The sequence below is a fragment of the Myotis davidii genome, unplaced genomic scaffold (assembly GCF_000327345.1).
Source record: "Myotis davidii unplaced genomic scaffold, ASM32734v1 scaffold1115, whole genome shotgun sequence".
In the NCBI taxonomy this organism is placed as follows: Eukaryota; Metazoa; Chordata; class Mammalia; order Chiroptera; family Vespertilionidae; genus Myotis; species Myotis davidii.
The window spans coordinates 428,337-445,481 of NW_006287910.1; the positions used below are offsets into that span (position 1 = coordinate 428,337).

Genomic DNA, 17,145 nt, shown 5'->3' on the forward strand with positions numbered 1-17,145 from the left:
CATGTTTATAAGTAACAATAAAGCTTAGAAATAAAGAACTTGAATGACTTTTTTAAAGCTGATAAAGTGTATTCTGTCATCTCTTGATTATCCATACTAAAGATTTGAACTGGAGCAGACAAATGGCATTGGTCATTTCTGTATGTGTAGTCAGATTGCTTCAGTTGAGGTATGTGTCATAATGTGATGACCTGCCTGAGAATGAGCTGAGATGTATGTTCCTCTGCCTCACCTGCCATTTGCCCACCACAGAAGAAGTTCTCCATCAGTCTAAGCAGAGGATTAATGAGCAAACATCCTATATCAGTGGTTCTCAACCTGTGGGTCACGACCCCTTTGGGGGTCGAAAGACCCTTTCACAGGAGTCACCTAAGACCATCCTGCATATCAGATATTTACATTACGATTTATAACAGTAGCAAAATTACAGTTATGAAGTAGAAACAAAAATAATTTTATGGTTGGGGATCACAACATGAGGAACTGTATTTAAAGGGCCAGAAGGTTGAGAACCACTGTCCTATATAATAAAAGCCCAGCAACCGAATGCAGAATGACCAGAACAACCGGTTGACCAGTTGCTGTGACACGCACTGACCACTAGGGGAGCTGCCCCCTGGTGGTCAGTGCATTCCCACAGTGGGAGCACCACTCGACTGACCAGGATGAGTGGCACTCTCACAGCGGGAGCAGCCACTCAGAAGGCAGGTCCACAGCTGCTTGGCTGACTAGGATGAGCAGCGCTCCCACAGTGGGCCAATCCCCAGAGGCCACACACACCCCCACCAGTGCACAAATCCCGTGCACCAGGCCTCATGATAATGATAAAATTCCATTCCTAAAAAACCTTGCCAGAGTCCTATCTCCCATCTTCAAGAAGATGAAGCAAATCCAAGATGGTGATGCCAGTTGTGCTAGGACTGTGTATGTTTTAAGATGATAGGTGATAATAAGCAAAGACTACACACCAAAGTATCAGGCTGTTTGCCCTGCTGTAGTGTTTAGGCAGCAATATTTAATTGCTCAAATCAGTGATACTCCTTCAAAATTGTATTTTCTTAGAAATGGCTGCAAATTTATCCTTCCTCATGAAATAGTGGCTTTCATAAGAACTAATTTGTTAATATATCTGAAGTACTATATGTTTGATATCCATGTATTGAAAAACTTTATAAAAAAAATGGACTTAATAAGATATGCTGTGTGATTTAAAATATAGCGCCCTTTAATCTTCCTTTTTTACAAAAATATTTTAAATTATCAGGATCATTAAATTGAGCTTAGTAATTATTAAATTATTGGGATTTATCATTACAATTTAGTAATTATCTAAATATTTTATAGTGGTATTTATTATGTTAAAACGAGAAAAGTAAAGATCAAATATGTATTTTACTAAAAATATGGTATCCTTAGGAAAAAATTTAGGTGTAACCTAGATTGAAATTTTTCTCCCTAAATACATCCAATTTAATTAACTATGTCTACATAAATTTTATAATATTGTGGCTCACACTGTGTGAAGGAAGCCCCACAGTGTACCCTCCATTTGATTCAATGATTGGCTACTCAGAGACCTGTTACAAAGTAGCAAGATGTGGAAGATGGAAGAAAAAGGGCATTGCCTCTCAATGGCAGTGTCAGGAATGCTTCCAGAGAAGTAAGACTCAATATTTAGCAGTCTCTTTGCATTCTGTTACTAATTACATTATTCATTACTTTTGAAAGTTTTCACATTGGTAAACCTTGCCCATTTGGCGATAGTATAAGGTTTTTCTTTATTGAAGTCCAGCATCATACAGCGATAATCTTTTTTATCAACAGTTCTGTAAGCATATAATAACTCTGCCAAGTTTTAGAGTAGGTCCCTTGAGCCAACTTTGTTTCGGTTCTAATTCCCTGAAGCCTTTCTTGGATTATTCCTAGTCTCCAAGCCATACAGTTTTTCTCACGCTTATTAAATATCTGTAGTGAGAAAATGGACTTGATTTATGGTACTCTTTCATACTAAAACAGCTCTCTTGAGTGTGCATACACACAGACCCTATGGAAGCAAATTTATCATAGCCAAAGTGACTTTAATCACCTATCATTTGCAGTTAAATGTCACTTGTGACAATAGAGACAAATGACACAGAAGTTGATGTAGCATGTATAGTAAGGAACAAGGGTGGGCCTACTGGAAAGCAGTCCATATGAAAATGGTGGGCTTCTCTGACTCAGAGAGAATGCAAGTCTCTTTCTGTCCTTCATTTCTTAACAATCCAGAGACATTATGTGGGGCCGAGCAGGGCAGTGACCTGGTACAGGGCTTCAGAGGCTGTGTGGGATGGGGAGATATCTGCATAGAATTTGGCTACAGCAGTGCCAGTGAGGTGAACAGGATATTCATGTGTGGGTGGCAGAGGCCAGGGAAGACAAGGTTCTCATTATAGAAAAGGGTTACAAATGTAGAAAAGAGAAAATTAGAGTGAGCCTGTGGCTCTGGATTAGAATTGGAACCATCAGGGTGATGTCATGATTTTTATTTTGTATAATAAAAGGCTAATATGCAAATTGACCAAATGGTGGAATAACTGGTTGCTATGACATGCACTGACCACCAGGGTGCAGACAATGCAGTAGCTGTTCCCTGGTGGTCAGTGCGCTCCCACGGGGGGCGGGGAGCGCTGCTCAGCCAGAAGCCAGGCTCAAGGCTGGCAAGTGCAGCAGTGCTAAGGATGTCCAACTCCTGGCTTAGGCCCACTCGCCCTAAGCCATCAGTCGGACATCCCCCAAGGGCTCCCAGACTGCGAGAGGGTGCAGGCCAGGCTGAGGGGGACACACACACACACCCCTCCAGTGCACGAATTTTGTGCACTGGGCCTCTAGTTGTATATAAATAATGTAGATGTAAGTATAGATCTATATTTTACATCTATTAATATCTAGAAATATAAATATGTGTGTGTTTGCACACGTACATGTACATGAACTCACAGACATATTCCTAACTAAACCTACAGAGAAGGCTGAGAAGGGAATAGTAACACCCTAATAACTGTGAGCACACCTAGCATATAGAGCTTGGTTTCTCAAAAGAGTAGGAAACATAAAAGGTGAGCCTGGAACATCTTGTCCAGAAAGTAAGAAAGTGCTCAAAGAATGATGGGGTCATAACAATAAGAAACTGAAACCAGCTTGATGCTGTACCCACTGGCCAAATCTGGAATAATTAGCATCAAAATAAATAATGATAGGACCATGGTATAACCAATTGAATAAAATAGAAATCCATAGCACATCTATATATATAAAAACCTAAGCGACCATCCAACCAGTAGCTATGACGTGCAATGACCACCAGGGAGTAGATGCTCTGACTGGTAGCTATGACGCACACTGACCACCAGGGGCGGATGCACAGCTGCCAAGCTGTGGTGATGCATCTGGAACCAGAGAGGAGGGAGCCTAATTCCAGGGTGCATCGACCAAGAACCGCCCTCTCATGATCCAGGACCCCTCGGGGGATGTTGGAGAGCCAGTTTTGGCTTGATCTCTGCAGGCCAGGCTAAGAGACCCCACCGGTGCATGAATCTGTGCACCAGACCTCTAGTACTGATATAAAGAAATACCATAAACCAGATAAAGAAAATCCTTATAGTAGGTGTGCCAGTAATAATTGTAGAGGAATGATAGAATTTTCAAAATCACCATTTGGCAATCATCATAACCATAAATAATTCAGCCCCATAAAATAATTATGAAGAGGAAAAGCTTTACAATGGAGAAACCTGGCTGATACCATCTTAATCAATCAAAATAAACATTATCAGTTATGAGACAAATTGAATTTGTGTACCACCTGATAGGATACAAAGAATACATCTTTACTTCTGTCTTATTCCTGCCAAATATATTTCTGCCATAACTTGAATCTAATCATGAAGACACATCAGACAAACTCAGATTGAGGGTGATTTTACAAAATAACGTGCCTGTAATCTTCAAAATTCAAAGAAAGAAGAGTGAAGAAAGATGGAAGGCAAAAAAAACCAAAAGAGGCTTGATAATTCAGTGCCCTGGATAATCCTAGTTTGGATCCTTTTGCTATAAAGGATGTTGTTGAGACAACTGGTGAAACTTGAATGGAATCTGTGGATTAGATGGTAGTGATATGTCAATGTTAATTTCCTGATATTGATGGTTATATTATGGTTATATACCGTAATATCCTTGTTTGTAGGAATTAATTAGATCACTGAATGTAGAGGGGTATCATGTCAGAGCCCACTCACAGATGGCTTAGTAAAAAATGCTCTGAACCTGAAATTATTTCAGATTTTTAAAAATAGTGAAATAAATGTTCTGTCAGGCATATTCACCACTAAAGAAATTATTTCCTTTCAAAACCATAAAGAAAATTTTTATATAAACCTACAGCAGGACAGTGTGTTTCCTTATTGAGATTTTTTACATTTATCAGATACAAAAATAATAAACTTGAAAAGAATTATTAAAAGAGAAGTTTTTGTTTTTGTTTTTTTTTTAACACACAATTCACACGCAAAACACAAAGCTAGTAAAGAATTGGAAAACAACTGACATATCTGTGTAGGTACTCAGGTTTCTAAACTTGGGGCCAAAAATCAGCTGGGCAGGATGTAAAAAGCAACATCCTGAAAAAGAGAGTGTTGGGGATTAATGTTCCTGGTTCTTTTTGCAAGGTAATTAAGAATGTAGGCCCTGGAGCCAAGCTTTCTGTGTGGAACTCCGCCACTAATTATAAGATACAATCTAGATTTTTCTAGGCCTCAGTTTTCTCATCTGTAAATCAGGATAATAATGTTGAATTCACAGGTGAACAGAATAAAAGAGATAATACATTCAAAGCACTTAGACTGTGGCACGTTGTAAGTACTAAGTACAGCTGGCAGCTGCTTTATTATTTCAGGAAAAGTTAAAACGCTTTCATAAACGCCTTCTTTATATTGGCTGCCTTGTTCCTCACCAGGTGGGGAATTCCTAGGAAGCCATCAAAGTTATGTTCTCTGCTGTTAAACCTGCCCCAAGATCAAACTAAAACCTGGAATTGGAGTATTCTAGAAGACAGCAGGCATTGCAGTGCAACAGGAAAAAAAATTGGGCTTTGGAAAACCCAGATTTTGGTTAAATTTCAGACCTGCCACATACCAGCTTTTTAACTTTGGTCTTGGTCTGTAAAATGTCTATAATGTACAAATAATCACAGAGACTGATGGGGGTCAAATGAGATCAACTTGGCAAAACTAATAAAAAGACCACCCTAAAAAATGTCTTCAAAAAAGTATGGCTATTATTTTTTTATTTACTGCTTTAAAGGTGCAGGAGCAGTTAATTTAGAAGAATAAAGATCTTAGGAGCAGAAATAGGAGCAGAGCATCTGAGGGCATTTTTTAGAATCGTGATAGGCTTGCTGTGGCTGTTTGTTCCTGCAGAGGTTTAGACTACCAACGCTGGGCTTAAATTGCTTCAGAAGGAATTTCACTTGACAAGAAACATGTCATGTGCTGTGTAATCCCATTCTCAAGAGACGCTGGAGCAGGATAGATAACTATCTTTCTAGAACAGCATGGGTGTCGTGCACACCAGCCTGGAACCAGGGACAAAGGATAGACTTCATTTAGTTCCTGTCTGTGTTTAAATGGTGAAGAGAATATTGACTTTTCTGGCTCTAAAAATGTAAACCTTTCTTTATCCAACAGAAGGATCATGTTAGAGTGTTTTCTTTTAAAGAGAAAATGTGCCTTCTTTAGAGAACATTTAGTTGTCCATCTAAAATTAGTGACTCTTGGTCATTGATGTAGGACTTCTTTAGAACTCTTGAGTATTACCAAAGGTAGTTTTCCTGTTGCACTTTCTTCTGCTTTAATTCATTCACTCAGTCATGCAACAAGTACTTATTGAGAACTGTTATTCCAGGCACTCTGCTAGATGTCAGTTATGGACTTTATGGGAGCTCTTTGTAAAGGAGTATACTTTGAGTCACTAAAAAAATAATATTCTTTTGGCTACAGTTATAGATATATTTTGGGGTGTATGAAAACAGCCTTAACTCCACCTTTGCCCGAAATTGCCGTCCCTAGGTTTCCTTTAAGCAGCATCCCTTGTGTGTAGTGGACAGCAGTCTGTGATCTGCAGAAGTGCCCATTGTTGATAGCTCGTAAGAAATTTACTTGGGCTGGTCTCTGGACGAATCTGTTAAGAAGTAGAAGCTCTCAGTGCCTCTGCTTTTAATACAGGGGAAGAGATTTTTCCTTAGAACAATCATGGCGATGTTAACTCTCTCGGCCGACTAGCGGCGCAGAGGAAAAGTGCTGCTCAGGTCTGAACTGGCGAGGCAGAACGCTGCAGTGACGGGACACAAAAGAGCACTGCTTTGCCAGGGAGAGCCGGACGCAGCAAAAAGCACCGCACAAAAGAACTTTGGTAGTGCAGTGCCTGTGTTTTTATCCAGATAGGCTAGTAGCATGTTTATTCAGCGTTGTGCCTCTGCGGAGATAAGACCCGCTTCCTTCAGATGCCCTGGGCTGCTGTTTGTTTAGCTGCAGAACTTAATGAGTAATGAATGTGCTTGTCTGGCTGATAGAAAGTATTTCCACAGGCTGCGGCTGTGTTTATAGAGAGCCAGAGAGAGACCACAGGCAGCAATTTGTCGTCTTAGGTATCAGCAAAGTCTTCTCTTTTAACAACTAGAGGATTTATTTTTAACTGCTTGACTCAGTGTTTGTCAGATGATTCGGACCATCAAACTGCAGATTGAAGTGCCCAGAGCAGGGGAAGCTGGAATGGCAAAGGAAAGGGGCTGGCTGGGAAAAGGGGTGGGATTTCAGCATCACCGTGCCTCCGCAACTCTGCCTCCCAATGTGGGAGAGAGTTTAGGGCTTCCAGCAGCATGAGTGCCTGTGCAGGTCAGGCTGGGAACCAAAGGCTGAGTGATGGCCGCCTTCAGCTGGGTAAAGACATAATTGCCCACTGGTGATTGGGATCTTGTGAGGAGGCGCCCGGCACCCAGGGACCAGAGTATTTTGAGCACCGGTCTCTGCTGATCGGCAAATTGAGCTCTTCTCCTGCTTGATGCTGCCTGTCTCCAGAAGCCTCTCACCATGATCGATAGCTCCAAGAAGCAGCAACAGGGGTTCCCAGAGATTTTAACTGCTGGCGATTTCGAGCCATTAAAAGAAAAGGAATGCCTTGAGGGGAGCAACCAGAAAAGTCTCAAGGAAGGTCAGTGTTTCTGTGGACTGGGCCAAAACTGCCAAATCCCTTTCCCCTCAGCCAGCCTGAGTGTGTCTGTCTGATCACCATGCGTGTCTCTCTCTGTTCCCTGCTGTACCTAACACAGTCTAAGTTGTTTGAAATGAAAGCTTAATGCTGTTCTTGGTAGCACTCTCTAAAGATTCATTAACTGACAGAACTCTAGGGATTTTGCAATAGTGTAGTAAGGGGACTTAGGAAGCCAGTCCTCATTTCACTAAAATCCTTCCAGGTTCATTTTGTATGTTTTCTCATGTTCTCCAAATTTTTTTGTCCCCCCTCCCTCCTTAAGAGAGGCCATTTCCTTTTCAATATTATTCGGAACACTGCTTCTTTTATGTTTACAAATACATAATTCCAGGAAACTCAATTTTTTTCTAATTAGCATGTTTATGGTTTTTAGTGTTTAAAACGAAGGTAGCTAGCTCTTAATTATATCTTTAAATCATTGGTTTAATTGGTTATAATGCATACTGCATTGTTTTGTTTTTAAACACACATTTCAGTTTTGTAACAAAGCAGAATAAGCTTAAGAATACCATCAATTATTGTTAGTGACCACTGTATTAGTTTAAGAAAATGGCCAAAGGTATGGGCATTGCTGACCTGTGTCCTGGCCTACTGTGACAAGACCAGTGCATGGCATGCTTTACCGTAGCAGCTGGAGGTCAAGGGCTATGGTATAAAAAATTCAGCATCTATAGAGAATAAGTTTTTCCTAAATTTGAGGTGTGCAGATCATCTATCTCAATACTTGTTTAACCTGAAATTTGATGTTCTAATGTGCTTTGGAAGGAAAAACCCCACAATAACCTCTTTTTCATTTTATCTGCTTTCAGCTCCTGCCATGAGCCACCCCCTCACCTTTCCACTTGCACTTACTCATCTTATACAGACCCAGAGAGTAAATGTAGAGTTATCTGCCTAAGTAGCAGCTTGAGCTTCTTCCAAAAGGATATTCCTCCATTTTTTAAAATTTAAATTCTTTATTGTTTAAAGTATTGCATATGTCTCCTTTTCCCCCATTGACCTCTCCCCCATATTCCTCCATTTTTGCTCATTTAGAATATGAGCATGATAGATTGTTGAGATTTAAAAGATAATAATGAGAAACAATAGTTGAACTTGCTAGAGTTGAACTACTTTGGGGTATAGGTAGGAAAACATCTAGATCGAAGCAAATGACACACAATGAGGTATAAATAGCTGTTGCCAAGAACCAAACAATGGGTTGCCTCTGCTTCTGCACAGCAGGCCTTACTGTAAGTCATTATAGAAGCAATACCGGTGCAGTTTTTAGGAGACATTCTGGAGACTCACTAAGGGAAATTAGTGAGTTAATCGTTCACTTAAAAAAAAAGTTAACAATGCTCTATTTAAAACAATTTTTGTGCTACTTGAAAAACTGAGAAAGGAGAGGAAACTGGAATAGGAAAAATAAAAAGATGTCGCAACAGCAGAATATGATAAAGGAGCATAGAAAGCAAGGATTAAAAATACAGGGGAATTATCAACAGGAACAGCAAAGTAGATTTGAGATATTACATAATGTATGGATTGTTTCCCTAAAAGTCGTGACCATGTGTGATAGCATGATGTCAGAAGAGCAAGAGCATGGATTCTCAAGTGAGATACATACTTGGGGTCAAACCCCAGGCATACCATTTTCTCGCTCTGTGACCCTGGACAAGTTTTGTGCAATGAGGAGAAACAATATTTACTTCATAATGTTTTTATAAGATACCTGGTTTAATGCCAGCTTATCGTCCCTCTTCTTATATTTTTTTAACCCTTTGTTATTTTCCCCTTCTATTTAAAATTAAATTTTTGAGATCCTATATACAGTGACAAAATATAGAAGTATTCCGTATTTTACTGTCATGTAAATTCATGGATATAAAGAGGTAAGGGGAGAGAACTTCCATATTTTAAAACACTCCACAGAAAGATTGGATGATAAAATTCACCTGTCTCACCACAGTTGCACTGAACTGGGTTTTGCTTTATATTTCAGCAGACTGTATTTCTACTCATTTTCTGGTACAGATAGTGCTGAGGGCAAAAAAGCATAGAGAGATGCTGAGGGTGATTTGTTACTGGAATAGTATGAAAATACTTTGGTTCCCATGCAAGATTGAACTGGTGGAATTTAGTGTGTCGCAGTTACTACCTATGGATGAACACCAATGGTCAGCTTATCAGACTCGTAGAATCAAACAAGAAACAAGCCACTGCAGAGCTTCATCTGTTTTTAAGCATGGAGTCAGACGTCACTTGTATTAATCCATACAAATTGGCTACAGTTGTTCAAACACTAAAATGCCCTAGTCCCGTGGTCGGCAAACCACGGCTCACAAGCCGCATGCGGCTCTTTAGCCCCTTCAGTGTGGCTCTTCCACAAAATACCACGTGCAGGCGCACGTACAGTGCGATTGAAACTTCGTGGCCCATGCGCAGAAGTCGGTTTTCTGCCTGGGCAAGTCTATTTTGAAGAAGTACTGTTAATATTTGGCCCTGTTGACTAATGAGTTTGCCGACCACTGCCCTAGTCTAAATAGATCCTATGCTGTTTTGTCAAAAGAGACAAATATGTGACTGTCAGTAATGTCTAATGGTTCATGCCTCATCTGTTAAGGGGACACACAAAATACTATATTTTACATCAAGAGTGTTTGGTTTTCCATTCGTTTTTGGCAAAGTTGGTTTTTGGTTTTATTTTTATGAAAGAACCTTTGGGATTATTTTTAATGTCTGGATCGTAAGTTTCTAGGTAATGAAGAAAGGATAAATTTGGGTCCATTTAGTTCTAATCAGAGACACAGCTTGGTCTCACTGGTGTTTCTGACATGTGTCTACTGTAGGGATTAGAGGTCCACTCTGCTTCTCAAGTTGTTGGTCTACTTCTTGTTTATATTGGGATATTTTGGAATTCTTATTATTGCTGAGAGTACTAGTTAGCTGAAATAATTATGGGGTGGGGGGAGAACAGACTTTGTCAGCAGCAATCATATGTTTTAAGAGTTTGTGTGACACCTTAACAGAAAATTTAGTAATGTCTATTGAAAATGTTTGTGTGTACTGCCAATGAGTAGTTGTCATCACATGCCAGAGAATTGTTTGGATAATAAAGCATATCACCTCATACTTTTGCTAATGCTTGTATAAGCTTTTTTATAACTATATCAACCCATGTGTGTAGTTGGAGAATTTGTTTTTTGCTTTAGCAATAAATGTCATGAATTCTAACCAAATTCAAAAAGGAAATTTTCCCTAGGAAAATTTAGAATTTCTTAATTTTTGTCAGGGCAGCATTAAGGATTCTTAACTTTTGCCTTATCAACAGAAGGGTTAGAACATTTTCAAATAATGTTCACCATGGATGAGATTTAAATTCAATTTCTGATTCTACAGCTAAAGAAGGATATTACAAATCATTGACTTGACAACTTGAGAATCAATAATTATGACTTTTGAGGGAAACCAAATAAATTGAGATGATTTAATTCAGATAAGTGGTTTAATATAACTCATTAAGATATTGAATTATAATACCAATGCTACCAGCTAGTTATATCCCATATTTATCAAGACAAAATGGTAGCAAATAGAAGAATTAGCATTCAATAGAAAAATTAGCATTTAATGGTAAAAATGAAATACCACAGAAAGAAAACTGGGTTGTGAATTAATTACCTGGACTAAAGTAACTTGCATTCAGTGTTTTTTAACCAATCAAAGTGATTTCTTGCTCAAAACATAGTCCAAGGTGGATTGGACAGCTTAGTCAACTGTCCTCCAATAAGTGACTTGGGGAACTGGGTCTCTTTCATTGTGTGGCTCAGTCATGGAGGTGGAGGGAGGAGTTACAGATTTGGAGGACCACATTCCTAATCTGGCACAGGCTAATAACAGTTAATAGCAGTTGAGATAATATCTGTAAAAGTTTGTGGTACAGTGTGTAGTAGACAGTGTAGTAGATTAATGTGGTAGTATACTGGGACATGGCTATAGTAGATCTATTTATGGAAAAATGCACCTTTGTCTGACATTATTATGAGTAGTCCCACCTGAGGAAATAGATTAATTAAGTACTTATATTGAATCACCAAAACTTTTTTAAGTGATGGAAAGCATCTCAGACATACTCTACCTGTGCTGTCCTTTAGCCACATGTGGTTATTTAAATTTAAAATAATTAAAATGAAATAGAATTTTCAAAAATTTAGCTCCTTAATTACTAGTACATGAGCCACATTTCAACTACTCAGTAGCCATATGTGGTTAGTGGCTATTATGTTGAACAGTGCAGACTGTAAAACATTTCCATCACTGCAGAAAACACTGTTGGACAGCACTCCTCCCCTCTCCATGCCTTTGCTCACAACATTCTTTTCACCCCAGTTTGCAGGTCCAAAGTGTCTTTAAACCTAATCCTCATGCCATTTCCTAAAGAAAGTCACTTGATCCTGTCAGTTAAAAAATAATTTCTTCTCTCTTGTATATTCCTGTTAACTTGATCTGCATCTCTTTCCTTAAAGATTTCACCTTTTGCCACTATGATATATATCTATACTATCTTCATTATTAGACCATAGTATCTCTTGGAGATAGAATCATTGTTTGGATCATTTACTACCTCACCCCCTTGTCCTGCATCTCATTGACACATTATTATTATGCAGCAATTATTTAAAGAGTATTTATATACAGCCCTGCATCTTAAACAATGTAATTTGAACTATTACCTTCAGATATAATTTACAATTCAATTATAAGATCATGGCTAGCCCAAAATATAATGTATTGGTGTCTTGAGGCATTGTGTACAAAATATTTGCCCATGCATAGAATGATCCCTGAATCATTACTAGATTACTAGAACTATTATTGTTTGATTTTTGTCATCTGCCACTTCTAGCTGCTCTCCCTTTTCTGATTTGCTGCTTCTAATCTTCTTTAAATTAAGCAGCAAATTAACAAAATGTAATAGTGGAATCCTGATTCTGTTGTTTATTCAACTGCTATGTATTGAGCCATAGCAGAGAAACAATCAAATAGGCAATTGAAATAAGGCACAATACACATGAATTTTACAACATCTATTTTGATTTCTCTGGGAATTTCTTCTTTCTTTGTTTTCTGCCAGTGTTCTACACAATTGAAAGTGTCATACAAGCGAGGTATCACTAAATTAATGTGTGGGTTTTTTTTAAGTAAATTTGAAAAGTAAATTATGGTCTTTAAAATGAACTAGAGGCCCGGTGCATGGATTCAAGCACTGGTCGGGTGTGTGGCCTGCAGGGATCAGCCTGCTGTGGCAGTACCGCTTATCCCGGTCAGCCAAGTGGCACTCCCACTGTGGGAGTGCACTGACCACCAGGGGTAGCTCCTGCATCAAGTGTCTGCCCCCTGGTGGTCAGTGCGTGTCATAGCAACTAGTCAACCAGCTGTTCTGGTCGTTCCGCTGTTTGGTCACTGGGCTTTTATATATATATAGATTCCTCTCCCCAGAATGTGATTCAGCGTTTCTTTAAAAAAACAGTACGTGCCACTTTTGAGATGAAATTATATAATTTAGTTTTTTATTAGAAATAATTTCATTTGAGTGCTTCTACATAGCGTCATGCCAGAAGTTGTAAACCTCTTTTAGCCACAACATTCAGGGAGCTCACAGCCTAAAAATCAAGAAACTAAATGGTAATATAGGAGTAAAAATATGCACACACATAAAGGAGGTACAAAAGAGAACCGTGTCTGCTTTGGTCCAAATGCAATTACCAACTGTGAGGGCCAGCCTGTCTCTTGTGTTTGAGAACTGTAGTCATCTACACCCTTGATGTCACCAGTGGGCAGGCCCCTTACTACTTCCATGAAACATATTCCTCCAGGGTTTCCTATCTCAACTAATGGCACCTCTGTCTACCCATTGGCTCACACCAGAAACCTGAGTGAGAGTGACCTCCTCCTCCTCACCAAATCCTATTACTAAATCTGTCAGTTCTACCTCAAAACTATTTATCCATAACACTGTTCAACCACAGGTACCGTCCTTCCTCATATAGTCTTTTTTGTTTGTTTGTTTAATTTTAAAAATATAATTGACAGCATATAATAAGTTTAAGGCATGCAGCATAATGATTTGACTATCATATATCATGAAATTAGTACCATGATAAGTTTAGTTAGTATTCATCCTCTCATGTAGATATTAAATAAAAGGAAAGAGTCTTTATAGAAATCTTTACTCAAGTAGAGATAGACCTGCAGCTGATTTCCTCACCACCCACTCACCCTCTTTATTGAGGCCCTGCCTCTGTCTCAGAAGCACGTGGTACTCCTCTCTCCCTCTGTTATTCTCTCCCAGAATGCCTCTCCCCGCCCATCCCTCCCCCAAACCTCCACTCCATTAGCCTGAACTGCAACTCACCCTTCCACCTGCGTCATCATGCATGGTTGCTATGATATTAGGATAGCACACAAGTTATGACAGTTTTGGGTTCTCTTTATGTTTTGGTGGACAGACTGGCGTGTGCGCGCACACGTGTGTGTGTGTGTGTGTGTGTCTCCATGCAGATATATATATATGAATGGCTATATGTAGACATGCATGTGTGCATGTGTGTGTGTGTCCCACTCCTAAATCCACAAAATGGGAAGAAGGACCAGAATACTGGGCCAGGATGAAGTGACCTAAAGAGTATAGCATGTACTTTCTATAATGGGAAAAATTGGAGGTAAAGAACATTCTGTTATTTTCCTGTTTCATTGTTAATTGTCCTTTTGTTCAAGGAGCCTCCCTTAGGAATTTACATCAAGACATTTCAGAATCTTTTATACGACATACATTTTCCCATTTCAGAGGAATTAGGAAGGCATTCAGGGAGCTCACAGCCAAAACTTATCATGGTAATAATTTCAGAGGAATTAACTTATAAGCGCCTCTACCTAGAGCCGTACACTGAAATTGTAATATAGTGGTAGAATGTAGAATTTCTGATTGCCCCCAAATAAGAAACATAAACATCTCCTTTTAGAACCATATAGGGTAAGAAATTAGAAGTTCAGGTACAGAACCAGCATGTTACTACAAATTAAATATTGTCAGATAAATCAAATATTGTTTTAACCTCTGTACATTGCTGGTGATCAGACACTTAAGTGGATGATTTTGCTTTTGAAGTGTTTGTGTTGTTATACTTCAATTTATCCCACTGTGTACTTTATTTTCACTACTTTTTAACCAAATGAGATTTTTTAAAGTGCATACATATACATGTATAATACCTTTCTATATGTTGCCACAGGCTAATGTTATCCCTGCCTTTCTGTACCAGGCCCCTTGCTTGACATCACATTGTCATACCACGAGAAGCATACTTAAATTCATTCCAATGTTTGACAAAAAGGAGAAGGGAATTTGTGTGAAGGTATGATCAGTTTAAAGAAACATGCCCCATTTTTAGCAGTCTGTTTCCATGGTAACAGAAGCAGCAGCCAACCGGAGTTATCAAAGTGCCTGTAAATTTCCAAGGCACAGTGTTGAAAACATTGTCTTCCTGACCTCATGCTGCAGATTAATGCAGGAAACCTACAGTGTGTTAGCCTAGACTGTCCGCATTTACTTTTTACTTCATTTTTGCTCTTCAATTCCTAATAGAGGGTAAAAGCTACATAATCTAGACAATGACATCCTTACCAGCAAGGGTCGGTCAGTGGTTTAGAATTCTTCAGCTTGTACCACCTGCCTCTTCCCCCACAGGACAAACCACCATTTTATTTTTGGCCTCTTGCTTTCCATTTTCTAAAATTACTTCAAGAACCTTATTTTTTTAATTGGCAAATTAGACCCCTGAAAATACAGCCAGTCTGTAATGTTTGGCTGCCACTTTTTATCATCTGTGAGAGTACTTAGTGTTTTTCTCTTCTTTAATGCAGCATGAATTTCACATTAATTCTAAGTAGAGATGAAAAGAAATTAGTATCTATCAGTTTTTCGTGGTGCCCTTTACTCCTTTTCCCTTCACTTGCCCTTTTTAGCCTTCTTGTACCCTTCAGAACAATGTAATTAAATTTTGTCTTCTGTTCTACCACCAACATCAATTCAAAAATACCCCAAGCCTCAAATTCATATAACAAAGCAAAACAGCATTGGTTCTGCCCCATGATAATCACTTGCCCATAGAAAATGCTCTTGGTGATTTATTCTTAAATTTGGCATAATATTCTCTTTCCTTAGAAAATAATAACTTAATTATATACCAAGTATACCATGCAAATTGAGTAAAATATGTTTATTAAAACTTCTATATGGTGAGCATTGTAGAAAGTGCTACAATATAGGAAGAGGGCTGGAAGGGGAATAGAGGCCAGAAAAAAACAACAAAACCTAGAATTCAGTATGACCAGGAATATATAATGTAGTTGTTATTGTAGTTATCAAATCATTAAAAGATAAAGACACCATTTGTGGTTAATGGAATTATGGTGGTGAGAGGGAGGGTGGGTGAGAAATAAGAAAATCTAATTACTGTGTAATTAGTTTCTTAAAATCTTTTCTAGCAATTTATCTTTTGTAAATTAAAGTAAAATTCACATAACATAAAATTAACCGTTTTAAAATAAAGTAATTCAGAGACATCTAATGTATTCACAGTGTTGTGCAACCACACTTCTCTCTAGTTTCCAAACATTTTCATCACCCCAAAAGAAAACCCTGTAACCATTAAACATTTACCCCCATGCTCTTTTCTCCCCGGTCCTGGTAACCAACAATCTGAGCTCTCTGGGTTTACCAGGTCTGGATATTTCACATTTCTGGAATCCTATAATATGTGATCTTTTGTGGCTGGTTTCTTACACATAGCATAATTTTTCTCAGGTTCTTCTGTGTTGTAGCATATACCACTATTTCATTTCTTTTTATGGCTGAATAGTATTTCATTGTATGGATAGATCACATTTTGTTTATTCATGCATCTGTTGATCTTTTCCTACCTTTTGTCCTGTTTCCATGTGTTTCGCTATTGTGAATAGTGCTGCTGTGAACATGTATGTACATGTATGTGTTTGAGTGCCAGATTTCAATAATTTTCAGTTCACCTAGAAGTGGAATTGCTGGACCACAACTGTTGTTAACTAAAATCTATATATATATAGAAACCTAAGTGACCGAATGACTATTCAACTGGTCACTATGACGTGCATTGACCACCAGGAGGCAGCCACTCAATGCAGGAGCTGTCCCCTGGTGGTCAGTGTGCTCCCACAGCAGGAGTGCCGCTCAGCTGACAGCCCATCCAGGCCACCCACCAGCCCTGTTGCAGCCACTCACTCCCTCAGTAGTCCTTCAGGTTCAATCTCTGGAAAACGGGCCAGACACCGACGGACCAGCGCCGCCAGCACAATCCCAACAGCTCCTTCGACCTCCTGGAAGTCGGCCTCAGGCACCACAGCTGCTTTCCCTTCCTAGACACTCCACAAGGAAGAAATGATATAAAAGTGGCCACCAGGTGGCTCCCGACAACTGGCACAAACATCAGCGGGACGGATTCAGATCCTGGGCTGGCAAGGGTATCCCACCACCTGCCTGGAGGTCCGATCAGCACCCCCCTCACACCCTCGGGACAGGCACCAGACGCAGGGCTCACAGCTGGTCGCCAGCACACCCAACAGCTCCTTCGACCTCCTGGAAGTCGGCCTCAGGCACCACAGCTGCTTTCCCTTCCTAGACACTCCACAAGGAAGAAATGATATAAAAGTGGCCACCAGGTGGCTCCCGACAACTGGCACAAACACATGTGGGATGGATCCGATCCCGGGCTGGCAAGGGCGTCCCACTGCCAGCCTGGGGGGCCGAGCGCATCCCAGCTC

General features: G+C 39.5%; 1 protein-coding gene across 4 annotated transcripts in view; it reads left to right on the plus strand.

The window, feature by feature from the left end:
* MKL2 (MKL/myocardin-like 2) overlaps positions 1-17,145 on the plus strand; it is a 205,780-nt gene that overhangs the window by 116,292 nt on the left and 72,343 nt on the right. The window contains exon 1 of one of the 4 annotated variants that reach the window (XM_006759671.2): positions 6,805-7,245. The exons of the other annotated variants lie outside the window; for them this stretch is intronic. Coding sequence (XP_006759734.1) covers positions 7,125-7,245 — 121 coding nt within the window. The 5' untranslated portion in view covers positions 6,805-7,124. Of the gene's footprint in view, positions 1-6,804; positions 7,246-17,145 lie in introns of those variants that run through there. 4 annotated transcript variants of the gene reach the window in all.